The sequence below is a fragment of the Coffea arabica genome, chromosome 9e, assembly GCF_036785885.1.
Source record: "Coffea arabica cultivar ET-39 chromosome 9e, Coffea Arabica ET-39 HiFi, whole genome shotgun sequence".
NCBI lineage: Eukaryota > Viridiplantae > Streptophyta > Magnoliopsida > Gentianales > Rubiaceae > Coffea > Coffea arabica.
The window spans coordinates 17,145,015-17,163,142 of NC_092327.1; the positions used below are offsets into that span (position 1 = coordinate 17,145,015).

An 18,128-nucleotide genomic window follows, 5' to 3' on the forward strand; every position below is an offset into this window, starting at 1 on the left:
CTGTATGATCTTAGATTGCTTCCTTGGAATCAGTACAACGGGTGATAAAACTATATGTTTCAGCTAATAGCTGCTTTTGGTCTCAGAGCCTGGTTGCCATGCTGTTGCTTCTTTAAATTGGATAGAAGAAACTGCTAATTGACAAGGGTAGATGTTATACAATTAGTAGGTTTTGCTTCCTAGCAGATAGAATGGTGATTAATTTTCAAGCCAGATTCATGTAGTTTCCTTTTCTTGTCTCATGATGGAGTAACTACCATTAGGAGGTTGCTTTCCATCTAATGTTTTACAGGTGCAATTTTACTCTCCTGGTACCTTGGTCTACTTGAATTCTTACACTAAAATATGCTTGAGGGCCTACGCAGTTGTTCTGTTTCTTCTATTTGGTTCTGTATTTGTCTCCCGGTCAGATCCATCCCTGATGCTAAATTCACCCTCTACACCTTCCTAAAGATCACGTGTGATCTTGAATCTAACACTGAAATCGATATCTGCATATATTAGCAGTACTTGCCTTCAAGACTAGGAAGGTTCTATCTTTTAATTGTAGATTTTGTTCCATAGTCATTCTTCTCTGGTTAGCAATTTGAGCTTCTGAAGGTACTAGACATGGGTATGGGGAATGATACTAAAATGGAACTCATCTTTATGGGTATCAGATGAAAAAGCTACCCTTGCAAAGATCATTTCGTGATGGCAGGTTATATGATCGCTAAATTATTTCATCAGGAGTAGCTGCTTCCACTTTATATATGTATGTCAATTGCTTAAAGTTTTGATTTGCCCAATATTTTAGAAATACCAAGGCTTCTAGTCAAGTATTTCAGTGTTTTTGTTACCCAATTCTCTGTTGTATGGACTGTCTTTCCAACCTATGCTGGAGATGCGACTACATATACAACTGCAATTCTAACGCATTGTTGTTGATGGTGGAGGAGGAAAACTTCTGTACAAGAGGATTCTTGAGGTTGGAAGAGGTTGAAGTTTCGAACGGAAGTGCTCTGCCAACTAGGAAAAATGGCAGCAGTTGTGAATCTGGTGATGGAAACTAGTTACACAATGCAGGAGCACCACTAGGGAAATTCAGAGGGTTCAATTGTTGAGAGGCTAGGAGATGCTACATTGAACAGGAGGTTGATGAAGAGATATATTGAGGGAGAAAAATCAAAGATGGAGTGGAATGTTTCAAAACGAGGAAGATGAAGAGTTATGCCAAAATAGTAGCAGTTCAACGGAGCAAACAACTGAGAAGAATTTATGGTGAAGTAACTTGGTGGTGGCTCTTAGTTTGTACTGGTGCATTCATTAGATGGATGAATATTGGGTTAAACTACATTTGCTTTCGTTAAGATTCAGACCAAACTACAAAACGAACTGTTTAGTTGGACTAACTTACAGCTAATTCTATATGCGACACTTCCAAACTCAATCAACAGGAGCTTAAATGACACGACACCCTCTCCAAAAAAGTGCATTTACCTTCCTTGAGGTTTGTCTAAGATGCGCAAGAGCCCTGAAGTTTGACTAGATTTTAATTTAACCCTTTGCATAGTCAACTATTTATAAGGAAATTCTTACGGGAAAAAAAAAAAGAAGAAGAAGAAGAAGAGGAGGAAGAATAAAAGGAAACCCAAAAAAGAAAGGGAGAAGGAAACCCATTCGTCTTTCTTTTTACCTGTGGTTCATCTCGGCTTAGTACCATCCTCTTCCAACCCACTTCTTCCATTGAATTATCTTTGATTAGATTTAGCTATAGAATTTGCAGTGAGATAATAAAAATTTTGCTTAAGATATGTGGAAATCAAAGTTTGGGTTTCATTTCAAAATTGTCTTCTTTTGTCTGCAATATATGCTTAAATTATTTTCTTATTATTCTTGTTTCTAAATAAGTGTCTTTTTCAAAGTTTTATCTCTTATTACAACAAAAAAAAAAAACAAGGGTAAAAGTTTTGTGCTGAAACATTAAAATATTATCTTTAAAGAAGTTTGATTATCTGCATATAGACAGGGAAAGGAAATTTTTTTCTTTTATCGATTATACAAGAATAGTGGCTAAACAAATTGCATCATTGACGGAAACACTTTGTCAGTGACATGAAATCCTATGTTTGGCTTGGAGATGTAAGAATGCAGGGAAAAAATGAAATAAGAAATAATAGGGTATTTTGAGAATTTCATCAAAAGATTTGCTGCTATAACTAGGGCTATCAATTGGGTTTTGTGAGCCGGGTTTTGGCAAACCCAAACTCGGCTCATAAATTAATAAGGCTTTCAGGTTTCAGGCTCTTGGGCTTCAGGCTCAAATAAAAAATCTCAAACTCAACTCACATTTTTATATGAGATTCAAGATGAAATCAGGTTTAGCCTAAACTCATAATTAAATACGTAATTATACATAATATATATTTAATAATTATAAATTACTATATATTTATACATATTAATATTTTATGTTATAATATGTATACATATATTGGTCGGGCGTTAATCGGGGGAGAGGCTAGAAAGGCCCAAATTTGGCCCATATTTAATATGGGCCCAAATTTTAGATCCAAACTTTACATGGCCCAATTAAAAACTTGAATAACGGGCTTTTTGGGGCTGAATGGGTTGGACTCGGGCTAACCTGATTTCATTGATTAGCTATTACAATAATTTACTTATATAGTGTCATACAATACCTCTACTTCCCGGTAAGGCTCATTGGCAATAAAATACATGATCGGCAAATGATTTGTTTAGAGCCTATTCAGCCAACTACTTTTTGGTGTGGTAATGTGAGCAACCAAATGTACAATTACAATAGCAAGTTAGTCAAGTATAATGTGACGACCCCACCTCTCCCTAGGATGTACCCAAGGGTTTGGCGGACCGTCTGGCCAATTCTCGTCAAGACTCACTCACACACCCCAATCAATAACACACTAAAGTCTTTCAATATAACATTTATATGTTTCAAATCATCCAAATATTCAAACTAAAGTACAAGCCAAAAGAAAGGAACTTAAATGACTAGTACCATAATACAGTGCCGACTAAATACAAGTTCGAGATTTTCTAGTACAAACTATTACTATTCATGTTTCTCTTATCCCCGCATTCTGTTAAGGAAAACAAATAATGGGATGAGTTAAAAGCCCAGTGAAGTTCCAAGAAAACATGCAAGTAAACTGGCAGGTATGATACAATTCACAGGATATCAAGAAGTAGGACATATTCAGATAGATCGTGACATAATATACAAGAAAGGAGGTAAACCAGATAGATCATACAATAATGTACAGTAAAGAATACATTCATGCCAAAGGATATAGTCTGTTCTCAGGAGTAGGTTCCATAGTAGCTTCTCTAGGGTCCATTAACACTCTGTCAACCAATTATAATGTTCGTAGATCACCACTTAATCGCTAATCTCTATCCACCGATCATCCCCCTGTACCGGGCCCGCATTTCAAATAAGTACCCAAGATTCGTCAATCTTCTCGACCAATCCCTTGTAGGTTCAATTTGACCAACTAGCCATGTAATTGGGCTTAGAACCCCAAGTGTTCAAGTATTCATGATCTGGGTTTGGAGCCCCAAATATTCAAATATTCATGAGTGGAGTCGTTGGCTGTCACCCAACGCTTACATGTGTAATGATTGGAGACGTTAGCTGTCACCTAAAGCTCCCGTATTCAAACATGTCATGAGTTCAAGTCACGAGTAAACAGGTTAGGAAATTTTTCCTTTACCCAAGGCTGTATAACTTACCCGATCGCTCTAAGGCTGGTCTCAAGTAAGAGCTCCAATGAAGAGCCCAGTTCAACCGTTAATAGATTACATTCACACATACGCATGAGTAACTCAAGGCAGTCCAGCATACTCGACATCTCGAATAACAGTTGTGACGACCCCACCGTACCCAGAGGCGTACCAAAGGGTTTAGTGGATCGCCTGCCCAACTTTCGCCAGGACTCACTCACTCGAAACTCGAGAAAAATAACTTACATTCATAGCAAATAAGTAACACAACAAGTTCAAACTTAATATATACATTGATGCTCAGATCCAGTTACAAGGCTTATACACGCCTAAATACACTAACGTGTTTACAATCCAAGTCCAATCAACCCTAGTCAAGTGCTAGCGCGAGTACAGTCGCAAAATTTTCAAAAACTAGACTATGCTAGCCTGTACCAGTCTCACGCCTCGCTTGTCCCCCCTGCTAAGGAAAACAAATGGAATGAGGTAAATTATATGCTTAGTGAATAATTGGGGGTAAAAACGTAAAATCACATCCAAATAAACATGTAAACCAAGATATTTCACATTAATAGACAGAAATGTAACATCACAATGGTAGGATATGGGTAGCTTCAAAGCCAGCTCAATTCCCTGAGCTTGAACGCCTGTTGATACTCCGTCAACCAAAATACTCATGGTCCGTAGACTCTACTTACTTTCCCCGTTCACCTTATCAACCCCCGCTGGCCAGTCAACAACACACAGCAGCTCGAACAAAATAAATCACTTAGCTTTAAACAAAATTTTAACAAAGAACGAAATCCCAAGGTTAGCATGGAACTAACTTCGACCAAGCTCCGGCTGGCTCGAATAGTTCGTCTATCCTTGGAACCGGGCTGGAACCAAGCCCTGAGGTATCCAATCTCTCAATAGATGATATCTCTCAACAAAGTACTCACTCCAACATCACACAGCACAAGGGGTTCAACTCAAGTCGTGTAATCACCCCAACAGCATACAGCAAAAGGGTGTTACTCAGCACAAAGCATGTATTCTCACATATTGAGTCAACAACAGAGAATGGGCTTAGGTCGAGTGAGATAAAGTACACCCTTGCCTAAGTACCCATTCAACATATACAAATCACATCGACAATTTATCATATAAACCAACCCAATTACTCACTCAAAATAGTTAGCACGCAAATCACGACACTTTATACGAGTCCACCGACTCCGTCCGTTCGTCACTGCCTGTGACAGAAAATTATACTCAACCATTAGTCAAACAACCATCACAAATAGAAATATGGACTAAAACGGCCAAAATGGCAAAAACGGCCAAGAATTGCATGTGCGCGTGCGTGGAAATGAAAATGGTATGGAAATAGGTTGCACAGTTTTGACCATAACCCGAGTTGTGGTTATCAGATCAAGGTGTACTAGGTAGCATCACGAAGCTAAGACAAAGGGTTACAACTTTCATGAAGACAACTTAACCCAGTTTTCAGTAGATCTAGGTCGAATTTGCAGATTACAGAACCAGAACTCCAAAGGCTGGTTTATACCTCTAGTGAAAATTTGGACGGCATGCCCCTTGTGTTTACCTATTTTTCAGCCATTTATGACTTCATTATTTTCCTCAAATCAGTCCCAAGGTCACACATACGCAATGTTACCACAATAGCTCTTCAACTAGGCTCAAAATAATCCAATTACAACACAAGTTTTAATAAGGCAATCGGAAATCAAATTTAAAGGCAAATAGCTAAATGGCAGATTTGATGTCTCTTGGCGTTTCGGTCACAACTAAAGCTACGCCTATTGGTTTGGGGTAAGCTTTATACCGTTTCGAAGCTAAAACATAGAACTACAAGTCTCCTGAAGACATCAACAACTAGTTCGTGCATTTTCAATATCAAAATGTGACATATCAGAGGAAAACAGAAACTGCCCGCAAAACTGTACATTTGGCAGTCAAGGGTATTTTGGTTATTTCATATGATACAGTGCTCCGATTGAGCTGAAATTTTACAGAAAACTATACAACATCATTTCCTACAACTTTCATGTTTTGACCTAAGCCTGATTCGGCTCCTAACATGGACGAATGAAGTTGGTCAGAACAGAACAAATTGGTTTCCAAATTCTGGAATTTGCACATTTACTCTAGAAATTCATATCTAACAAGTACTCTAACATCAAAACCACCAATTACAAGCTCAATAACATCAATTAAGAGGTAGATCACTATAATCAAAGCTGAAAATGTAAACCTTAGCTCCATATTCTAACAAATCAATCAAAACTAACCGATTAACCGTCATAAGGCAAGATTAAGAGCTTCTAACTAAACTTTAGCAAGATTAAAGAAGAGAAAAGGGGTAGGCAGCCATGGTACCTGTGACAGCCCCACCTTCCCCTAAGGCGTACCAAAGGGGTTAGCGGACTGCCTGCCCAGCTCTCGCCAGGACTACTAAAACGGTAAAACATTAATTCAAGTCGTTCGGGAAACTACTAACGCGCTTAACCCAACCATCAATCAAGAAACGGAAAACAAAAGTTAAAACGTAAAGCGAATAGTGACTGCCACGTCACAAACAGCCAGAACCCAATCAAATGCAAATAACTGCTTACAATCCCGGAAAGGAATATATATACAAGCCAAGTAGGATACATGGAACATGAATACCCACACACTGTTACCAACCACATTTGTATGATTACAAGCCAAAAGGAAACATGTAAATCCAAGTACAATCAAGTTGCCAACTATTGAGGAGCTATACAAAATCTCTCAACTAGCTCTACTTAACTCATCTTCAAACTCAAAAGTCCAAAAGGTAAATCCCTGTAAGGAAATCAATTATAGCCAATTAGAAGTTCAACAATCAACAATAGAAAACCCCCAATTTGAAACCCTAAATCTGAAATTTTCCGCACAAGCGGAAATTTTCCGCAATTAACCACAATTAACGCACAAGAGAGCTATATAATGCCATTTAGAACCATCAATTCCAGCTCAATCATATCATCATAGGAAAACAGAAAAATTCCAGAAAAAATCAGAAAATTAGGAAACTTCACTCCAATCCACCAAATCTTCCGAAAAATCGCGTAAATAGCTACTATAAGGCACCAATTGGCCAAAATTAAAACCAAAAGATGAGTTCCAAGCAAGATACCTTAGTTCTTCAAGAAAGGTTGTAGCTTGTGAGGTTTTCTTCCAAACCAACACCACTAAGTTCTTCAAACACTCTTAGGAAGATGATTTTATGGACTAATTTGGAAAGTAATCGGTTAGTTTTCAAGATTTGGCAAGGATTTGTAGATGAAAGGTTGAAGAATTTTTTCTCCTTTGCTTGCTAGAGGTTCGGCCAAGAGATGGTGAAGAATGAAGATGATTGAGTCAAATTTGGACTTTAAGGAAAGTAAAGAAAGTTTAGTCAAAAGTTAGGCAAGCTTGGTCCAACCAAAATTGGACACTTGGCACTTTGTCTTGCTAGAGTTATCTTCTTGTCCCTCATGGCTAATCCATCTAGGCAACCTCCAATTATCTCCTAATACCTAGTAACAAAATTTCTTTACGCAAAAATTTAACCTAATCGGCCGAATTTCTCTCACTTAATGCACTAGCGGGTCCCACGACCAAAAGACGTTCCAAATTTCTCACGAACTACCTTATACTAGAAAAATGATTTAAAAGCTATATTTACTGATAAAATGTTGATAAAAGTAATATAATAAAGAAAATAAAAAAAAACGGGTGCACAGGAATAAAATAATAAATAATTTTTTTTTCCTCTGGGTTCTCACACTCTCTCCCCCTTAAAGAATTTCGCCCTCGAAATTGCTCACCTGGGTTACTAAATAGCTCAGGGTATTTCTTTTGCATCTCTTCCTCCAACTCCCAAGTTGCCTCTTCTATTCCATGATTTCTCCACAAAACCTTTACCAATGGAATTTGCTTATTCCTCAGTTCCTTAATCCTCCGATCGAGTACTTGTACAGGTCTTTCTTCGTAAGTAAGTGCCTCATCTAACTGAATCTCCTCTGGTCGCACAACGTGGGTTGGATCAGGATAGTATTTTTTCAGCATCGAAACATGGAAGACGTCATGAATCCGAGATAAACTTGGCGGCAACTCGAGTCGATACGCTACCTTCCCAACTCGTTGGAGAATTTTGTAAGGCCCCACGAACCGTGGTTGAAGTTTCTTTCCTCTACTCGTAGTGACGCTTCGTAGTGGTGTAATTTTAAGGAAAACACGGTCTCCAACTTCGAACTCTAAATCTTTCCTTCGGTTATCTGCGTAGCTCTTTTGTCGGCTTTGAGCTGCTTGGAGTCTTTGACGGATCAATTTAACCTTCTCTTGTGCATCCTCCATCCAAGGAATGGTTGTTGGATCTAGAGCTTTCTTTTCCCCTACTTCATCCCAATAAATGGGCGAACGACACTTCCGTCCGTAGAGAGCTTCATATGGTGCCATTTGAATGGACGAATGGAAACTGTTATTGTAGGCAAACTCTACCAAAGTCATATGTTGACCCCAATTACCCCCAAAATCCAGAATACAAGTTCGTAACATATCCTCGAGGGTTTGAATGGTTCGCTCTGACTGTCCATCCGTCTGGGGGTGATAAGTGGTACTAAGGTTGATTTTGGTCCCCAAGTTCTCCTGAAACTTTTGCCAAAACCTCGATACAAAACGAGGATCTCGGTCTGAAACTATACTCATTGGAACCCCATGCAACCTCACAATTTCATTCAGGTACAACCGAGCCAACTTGTCCATGGAATCCTTCACATTCACAGGTAAGAAATGGGCCGATTTGGTTAACCGATCAACGATCACCCAAACGGCATCATGTCCTTTTTGAGTTCTTGGCAGTCCAGAAACAAAGTCCATCGTGATATTTTCCCACTTCCATTCGGGTATCTCAAGAGGTTGTAACAGTCCAGAGGGTTTTTGGTGTTCAGCCTTGACTTGCTGGCAAATCAGACAGGTTTGGATATATTGAGCAATCTCCCTCTTCATCTTATCCCACCAGTACAACCGTCGCAAGTCTTGGTACATCTTATTACTACCAGGATGGATCGTGTATTTCGATCGATGGGCTTCCTCTAAAATTTCTCTTTTCAGGTTTTCATCATTGGCTACCACTACTCGGTTCCTATACCTTAAAATCCCTTCAGGACCCAAATTGAAGTCAGGTAGTGCTTCCTTTTCCACCTTTTCCTTCCACTTTTGTACCATCGGATCCTTCTCTTGGGCTTCTTTAATTCGATCGAGAATAGCAGATGTCACCCGAATATTCCCAAAAGTTATTTGTTTGCCTCCCAGTCTAGGGTTCCACTCGCTAGCTGCTCCTAACATTTCCCACTCCTTGACCATTAACCCTGCTACTTGAGCCTTCCGACTTAAGGCGTCCGCTACTACGTTAGCCTTACCGGGATGGTAGTTGATCATGCAGTCATAATCTTCTAAGAGTTCCATCCACCGGCGTTGCCTCATATTCAACTCTTTTTGGGAGAAAAGGTATTTAAGACTCTTATGGTCTGAATAAACCTCAAAGGTAACCCCGTAGAGATAGTGTCTCCACTTTTTCAGAGCAAAGACCACAGCAGCTAACTCCAAGTCATGGGTAGGGTAGTTTTGTTCATGGGTTTTCAGTTTCCTAGAGGCAAAAGCAATCACGTTCTTGTTTTGCATTAACACACACCCTAAGCCTTCCCTCGAAGCATCGGTATAAATAGTAAAACTGTCCTTCCCATTAGGCAAGGCCAAAATAGGAGCCACGGTTAACCTTCGTTTCAACTCCTGAAAACTGGTTTCACACCTAGTATCCCACACAAAACGGCTATTTTTCTTCGTTAGATCGGTTAAAGGGCCAGCCAGTTTGGAAAAGTCTTTAATAAAGCGTCTATAGTACCCAGCCAACCCTAAGAAACTGCGAATCTCAGTGGGGTTTTCTGGCCTCTTCCATTCAGCCACTGCCTCTACTTTCACGGGATCCACTGTAATACCTTCTTTTGAAATCACATGTCCCAAGAAAGAGATTTTCTCCAACCAAAATTCACACTTACTAAATTTGGCGTATAGCCGATGATCTCTCAGGGTTTGTAACACTAGCTTCAAATGCTGCTCATGTTCCTCACGGGTTTTAGAATAGACCAAGATGTCGTCAATAAACACGACAACAAATCGGTCCAAGTAGGGTTTGAAAACCCGATGCATCAAATCCATAAAGGCGGCAGGGGCATTGGTCAACCCAAAGGGCATGACTGCAAACTCAAAATGCCCATATCTAGAATTGAAAGCAGTCTTGGGTACATCTTCTTTCTTAATAAGCAACTGATAGTAACCCTGTCGGAGATCTAACTTGGAAAAGACCACCGCGCCTTGCAACTGGTCAAACAGTTCATCGATATGGGGAAGTGGGTATTTGTTCTTAATGGTCATATTGTTTAATCCCCGATAATCGATACACAATCTTAAAGTTCCATCCTTCTTCTTAACAAATAGTACCGGAGCCCCCCACGGAGATCCACTCTCCTGAATAAACCCACGCTCCAACAGGTCTTGCAACTGTAATTTCAACTCCTTGAGCTCAGCAGGTGCCATTCGATAGGGGGTCTTAGAGATAGGTGATGTCCCCGGTAACAGGTCAATCTTAAACTCTATCTCTCTCTCCGGAGGTAAAGTTACTAATTCATCAGGAAACACATTCGGATACTCACTTACTACAGGCACATCTTCAACCCTCAACTTATCAGTAGGAGTGTTTATAAGAAAAGCTAGGAACCCTTGGGCCCCTTTATACAGAAATTTCCTAGCCCGAATACCCGAAATCAATGCAGATGAGGCTAAACTACCCCTTATATCGAGCCTTAGGGTTGCCTCCCCCGGTATACGAAATTCCACTACTTTTCTCTTACAATCAAGTTGTGCATCGTACTTAGCTAGCCAGTCCATACCCAATATAACGTCGTACCCCTTAATAGCTAAACTTATAAGATTCCCCAAAAGCTTCCTCTCTCCTACCCAAATTTCGCAATTTGTATACATCAAACTAGTAATCAAACGTTGGTCCCCCGTAGGAGTACTAACTTCTAAGTCATAAGGCAAGCTAACAGGGTTTATATCAATGCCGCACATAAAATTGGGGTTAACAAAGGAATGTGTAGCACCAGGGTCGATCAAAATCCTAGCTAGACGATGAAAAACAGGGATCGTACCTTCTACAACCCCAGAGGAATCAGGGACTTGTTGTTGCTCAAGGGAGTAAACCCGAGCTGGCACCTTTGGCTTTGTCCCTTCTACCTTGGACTGTCCCGAGTTGGCCTTCGACGACTGGGTGGTTACTCTAGCCTCCCGAGGTAACACCGGACAGTTAGCTATTTGATGCTCCGCACTCCCGCAGCGCAAGCATTTCCTTTCTTTCCTCCAACAGTTGTCCTCAGTGTGGTTTGGTTTCCCACAAAATCCACAGGGTCCGCGGGCAACTGAGGCCGAACTTCCTTGTGAGACGCTTCTCTGCGGGCCCCGTCCATTGTGACCACCCCTCGGTGGAGTCCCTCTTGTCATCCCCGATTGCCTTCCTCCCCCGGCTCCTCTTCCAAACTTGGGAGGGGTCCCTTTATCCCCTTGGGTCGAACTACTTGCAGAGAACCCCCGTTTTTTCACCTGAAAGTTTCTTACTTGAAGCCTGGCATTTTCAACTCGCAAAGCTTTCTCCACGGCGTCACTAAAGATATTGATCTGGGCTACCGCCAGATCCTTTTGAATTTCCACATTGAGCCCTTGAATAAAACGCCGAACTCTCCTTTGCTCCGTTAAAATGAGTTCAGGGGCGAACTTAGATAAACGAGTAAACTGGCTCTCGTACTCAGCCACCGATTGCGTCCCCTGACGGAGTCTAATGAACTCATCCTCCTTCTTTTCCTGGACTAGAGGGGGAAAGTATTTCGCATTGAAGTCCCTCACAAAGTTTACCCATGTTCTTGGGGTTTGTTCCCGGTCCCACTTCATTCGTATCACGTTCCACCAAGAACGCGCGGCCCCTTCCAATTGGAAGACAGCGAAAGTAACCTGCCTTTCCTTTGAATAGTGTAGGGCGGCGAAAATATCTATCATTTTCTCTAACCATTTTTCAGCCACGTCCGGATCTGGCCCGCCCAGAAATTTTGGCGGAGAGAACTTCTGAAATCTCTCTAGGGCCCGATCTTCACTCTCTACTACATGGCCAGGGTTCCCAGGTTGCTGGATAGGAGGTTGGCCCTGCTGTTGCACTACGTGGGCTAACAAGTCGGTCATTTGCTGCATAGCAGCAGCTATTTGGGCATTAGGGTCAACCCTAGGTTCAGGATTTGGTTCAGTCGTGGTATCCCTAGTACCCTCGTCAGTTGTGGGTTGCCTAACCCCGCGCCCGCGGCCTCGTCCACTACGAGTGCCTTCCATTACTCTAATGTCACTCTAAAGTCGAGGTACAAAATAATATTAAAAGTGCATATCAATATAGTCACATAAGCATGATCGAAGAACCAAAATAAACACCACATAAGATATGTATACACATAGAACAGTTATACACAGAACACATAACTGTGACAAACAGTCATACATGAGCAGTCAAGCAAATATATACAAAAGTACTCCCGTGAAGCCAAAAGAGGGTCTGTCAAAATACACTGTACAACCTAGGCCCCAAAAGGTACAAAAGGTACAAAACAGCTAACCAAAAGCTTTTCCTAGGTATCCCTCACACGGGATCAAAACAAGGCTCAAAACCCTAATCTAGTCCTCGACGGAGCCAACCGACTCCCCCCCAGAGCTAGAGCTAGGGGCGCCTCCCTGACCTGGAGCTCCGTCACCTGGAACTCCCCCTGGCGCATTAGCGCCAATCACTCCCTGGATGAGTGCCCCACACTCATCGATAATAGCGCCGGACCGGTCTCTCACCTCCCGGACTACCCTAGTGAGGCGGTCGTTAACCACCTGCAACTGCTCTCTCAGAGCATTTGTCCTCTCCTGCTCCATGGCCACGTCCCCCTGGAGCTCCCCAATCCTATCGGCCTGCATCCGCGTGATGCCCCTAAGCCTAAGGGTCTCAGTGCGCTCCCTGGCGGCGGCACATCTAAGCCTCCGTCGCTCAGCAAGCACTGCCACAACCACGTGGTCCGCGTAAGAGTAAAACTGGCAACGCCTACAGCGGCGGGTCCGGCTCGCGGTATACCACAGCCGGATCGGACCTCCTGGCCTCTCCTGGAAGTCGATAACCCGTGGGCGCCTCTGAGGTGGCTCGTCTCCGCCCGCTCCACTAGTGCCAGCCATAACCTACAAAGATAACAAAGGTTTATAGCTTAGACAATATATTCACACTTAATGGCGTCTAAAAGCAATCCCAAAAGTTCTAAGGACCAGGTTTTAGGTTCGCCCAGGGTAATTCTAACCTAGGCTCTGATACCACCTGTGACAGCCCCACCTTCCCCTAAGGCGTACCAAAGGGGTTAGCGGACTGCCTGCCCAGCTCTCGCCAGGACTACTAAAACGGTAAAACATTAATTCAAGTCGTTCGGGAAACTACTAACGCGCTTAACCCAACCATCAATCAAGAAACGGAAAACAAAAGTTAAAACGTAAAGTGAATAGTGACTGCCACGTCACAAACAGCCAGAACCCAATCAAATGCAAATAACTGCTTACAATCCCGGAAAGGAATATATATACAAGCCAAGTAGGATACATGGAACATGAATACCCACACACTGTTACCAACCACATTTGTATGATTACAAGCCAAAAGGAAACATGTAAATCCAAGTACAATCAAGTTGCCAACTATTGAGGAGCTATACAAAATCTCTCAACTAGCTCTACTTAACTCATCTTCAAACTCAAAAGTCCAAAAGGTAAATCCCTGTAAGGAAAACAAAATTCACGGAGTGAGCTTTCGCCCAATGAGGTACCATCACCAAAATATACCAGGATCACATAAACACAAGAATATTCAGTCCAAATATGCACGACAAGTAAGTAAAATCAACAACACCCAAGTGTAGGGAATAAAAGGATACGGATGGCTCTCAAGAGCCCTTTTCCTCTTTTGCCATGCTTGATCTCATCTCATTGACTCTCCGTCAATGTATACCAGGTAATCATGACCGTAGACTCCTCTTTACTCCAATTATCCGTCCACCTCACTTTCCCCTTACCGGGCCCGAACACCAAACAGTACAGAATTGGTATTACTCGAGTATACCGGAATCAAGGGTCTCATACCCAAAGATTCCCAAATACAGTCCCCATGGCTTGTCAAATGTCCCCGACCAAGTCCTTACTGGCTCGAGTCCATTGACTTCCAATGAGGTAGAGCTCAGAGTGAACACTAAAGTTGGTATCCAAGCGATACCAAATCCAGTACAGTCAATAATATTCAAGTAATATCATAAACAGTCAAGTAAGCTTAGTATAATAACCAGTCAAAGAGGCTAGAGAGTACGAGAGTGGTAAAGTACACCCTCGCCTCACCTAGCTCAAACAATCATCACAACTAGTCCAAACCACAGAATTCAAGTACAAGAAAGCCACGGAATAACAAACATGTGAGTAGTACACTCACCAAGTTCAACAAAGAAATTTCACAAGTTTTCGCCCGACGTGAGCCTCGGATCACCGGCACGCCCTATAACAATCAAGAAAGTACAATGAAAACGCAAACACAAGTCGAATACCTTTTTCTAGGAACTATTAAGGCAAGACCCAAATATAGCTTGGAAATGAAAAATACATAACATTTAGGGTTAAAAGTAGAAACAAACCCAAAAACCGTTCATTTCTAGCCAATCTCAACCCAACTCACAAGAATCTAATACCCTAGACACTCGGACAGCATTTTCCCTAAAATTTCAGCTTTTCCAACCTGCAAGACAACCAAAAACAAAACTATCTAACACAACCACAAGCACCCAAACAAGTCATAAGCCATTCAATATACTTCATTAGGGTCACAATACCCTTCAATTATAGCCAATTAGAAGTTCAACAATCAACAATAGAAAACCCCCAATTTGAAACCCTAAATCTGAAATTTTCCGCACAAGCGGAAATTTTCCGCAATTAACCACAATTAACGCACAAGAGAGCTATATAATGCCATTTAGAACCATCAATTCCAGCTCAATCATATCATCATAGGAAAACAGAAAAATTCCAGAAAAAATCAGAAAATTAGGAAACTTCACTCCAATCCACCAAATCTTCCGAAAAATCGCGTAAATAGCTACTATAAGGCACCAATTGGCCAAAATTAAAACCAAAAGATGAGTTCCAAGCAAGATACCTTAGTTCTTCAAGAAAGGTTGTAGCTTGTGAGGTTTTCTTCCAAACCAACACCACTAAGTTCTTCAAACACTCTTAGGAAGATGATTTTATGGACTAATTTGGAAAGTAATCGGTTAGTTTTCAAGATTTGGCAAGGATTTGTAGATGAAAGGTTGAAGAATTTTTTCTCCTTTGCTTGCTAGAGGTTCGGCCAAGAGATGGTGAAGAATGAAGATGATTGAGTCAAATTTGGACTTTAAGGAAAGTAAAGAAAGTTTAGTCAAAAGTTAGGCAAGCTTGGTCCAACCAAAATTGGACACTTGGCACTTTGTCTTGCTAGAGTTATCTTCTTGTCCCTCATGGCTAATCCATCTAGGCAACCTCCAATTATCTCCTAATACCTAGTAACAAAATTTCTTTACGCAAAAATTTAACCTAATCGGCCGAATTTCTCTCACTTAATGCACTAGCGGGTCCCACGACCAAAAGACGTTCCAAATTTCTCACGAACTACCTTATACTAGAAAAATGATTTAAAAGCTATATTTACTGATAAAATGTTGATAAAAGTAATATAATAAAGAAAATAAAAAAAAACGGGTGCACAGGAATAAAATAATAAATAATTTTTTTTTCCTCTGGGTTCTCACACTCTCTCCCCCTTAAAGAATTTCGCCCTCGAAATTGCTCACCTGGGTTACTAAATAGCTCAGGGTATTTCTTTTGCATCTCTTCCTCCAACTCCCAAGTTGCCTCTTCTATTCCATGATTTCTCCACAAAACCTTTACCAATGGAATTTGCTTATTCCTCAGTTCCTTAATCCTCCGATCGAGTACTTGTACAGGTCTTTCTTCGTAAGTAAGTGCCTCATCTAACTGAATCTCCTCTGGTCGCACAACGTGGGTTGGATCAGGATAGTATTTTTTCAGCATCGAAACATGGAAGACGTCATGAATCCGAGATAAACTTGGCGGCAACTCGAGTCGATACGCTACCTTCCCAACTCGTTGGAGAATTTTGTAAGGCCCCACGAACCGTGGTTGAAGTTTCTTTCCTCTACTCGTAGTGACGCTTCGTAGTGGTGTAATTTTAAGGAAAACACGGTCTCCAACTTCGAACTCTAAATCTTTCCTTCGGTTATCTGCGTAGCTCTTTTGTCGGCTTTGAGCTGCTTGGAGTCTTTGACGGATCAATTTAACCTTCTCTTGTGCATCCTCCATCCAAGGAATGGTTGTTGGATCTAGAGCTTTCTTTTCCCCTACTTCATCCCAATAAATGGGCGAACGACACTTCCGTCCGTAGAGAGCTTCATATGGTGCCATTTGAATGGACGAATGGAAACTGTTATTGTAGGCAAACTCTACCAAAGTCATATGTTGACCCCAATTACCCCCAAAATCCAGAATACAAGTTCGTAACATATCCTCGAGGGTTTGAATGGTTCGCTCTGACTGTCCATCCGTCTGGGGGTGATAAGTGGTACTAAGGTTGATTTTGGTCCCCAAGTTCTCCTGAAACTTTTGCCAAAACCTCGATACAAAACGAGGATCTCGGTCTGAAACTATACTCATTGGAACCCCATGCAACCTCACAATTTCATTCAGGTACAACCGAGCCAACTTGTCCATGGAATCCTTCACATTCACAGGTAAGAAATGGGCCGATTTGGTTAACCGATCAACGATCACCCAAACGGCATCATGTCCTTTTTGAGTTCTTGGCAGTCCAGAAACAAAGTCCATCGTGATATTTTCCCACTTCCATTCGGGTATCTCAAGAGGTTGTAACAGTCCAGAGGGTTTTTGGTGTTCAGCCTTGACTTGCTGGCAAATCAGACAGGTTTGGATATATTGAGCAATCTCCCTCTTCATCTTATCCCACCAGTACAACCGTCGCAAGTCTTGGTACATCTTATTACTACCAGGATGGATCGTGTATTTCGATCGATGGGCTTCCTCTAAAATTTCTCTTTTCAGGTTTTCATCATTGGCTACCACTACTCGGTTCCTATACCTTAAAATCCCTTCAGGACCCAAATTGAAGTCAGGTAGTGCTTCCTTTTCCACCTTTTCCTTCCACTTTTGTACCATCGGATCCTTCTCTTGGGCTTCTTTAATTCGATCGAGAATAGCAGATGTCACCCGAATATTCCCAAAAGTTATTTGTTTGCCTCCCAGTCTAGGGTTCCACTCGCTAGCTGCTCCTAACATTTCCCACTCCTTGACCATTAACCCTGCTACTTGAGCCTTCCGACTTAAGGCGTCCGCTACTACGTTAGCCTTACCGGGATGGTAGTTGATCATGCAGTCATAATCTTCTAAGAGTTCCATCCACCGGCGTTGCCTCATATTCAACTCTTTTTGGGAGAAAAGGTATTTAAGACTCTTATGGTCTGAATAAACCTCAAAGGTAACCCCGTAGAGATAGTGTCTCCACTTTTTCAGAGCAAAGACCACAGCAGCTAACTCCAAGTCATGGGTAGGGTAGTTTTGTTCATGGGTTTTCAGTTTCCTAGAGGCAAAAGCAATCACGTTCTTGTTTTGCATTAACACACACCCTAAGCCTTCCCTCGAAGCATCGGTATAAATAGTAAAACTGTCCTTCCCATTAGGCAAGGCCAAAATAGGAGCCACGGTTAACCTTCGTTTCAACTCCTGAAAACTGGTTTCACACCTAGTATCCCACACAAAACGGCTATTTTTCTTCGTTAGATCGGTTAAAGGGCCAGCCAGTTTGGAAAAGTCTTTAATAAAGCGTCTATAGTACCCAGCCAACCCTAAGAAACTGCGAATCTCAGTGGGGTTTTCTGGCCTCTTCCATTCAGCCACTGCCTCTACTTTCACGGGATCCACTGTAATACCTTCTTTTGAAATCACATGTCCCAAGAAAGAGATTTTCTCCAACCAAAATTCACACTTACTAAATTTGGCGTATAGCCGATGATCTCTCAGGGTTTGTAACACTAGCTTCAAATGCTGCTCATGTTCCTCACGGGTTTTAGAATAGACCAAGATGTCGTCAATAAACACGACAACAAATCGGTCCAAGTAGGGTTTGAAAACCCGATGCATCAAATCCA

The 18,128-nt window shown here is 41.6% G+C and overlaps 1 protein-coding gene across 1 annotated transcript; it reads right to left on the bottom strand.

The window, feature by feature from the left end:
• Positions 1–59: 59 nt before the first annotated feature.
• LOC140014618 (uncharacterized) lies at positions 60–12,042 on the bottom strand. The gene is made up of 2 exons (XM_072065686.1): positions 10,837–12,042; positions 60–131 (listed from the first exon to the last, which is right to left on the bottom strand). Exons 1-2 carry the CDS (start codon positions 12,040–12,042, stop codon positions 60–62), a joined length of 1,278 nt encoding a protein of 425 aa, XP_071921787.1.
• Between the last annotated feature and the right edge of the window lie 6,086 nt (positions 12,043–18,128).

Coding starts and splice junctions, on each gene's coding strand:
- LOC140014618 (XM_072065686.1), bottom strand. CDS start 12,042: ATGACCGACTTGTTAGCCCACGTAGTGCAACAGCAGGGCCAACCTCCT. Junction 132..10,836: donor GCTTGCCTTATGACTTAGAA/GTTAGTACTCCT, acceptor GTCAATTAGCAG/TTTCTTCTATCCAATTTAAA.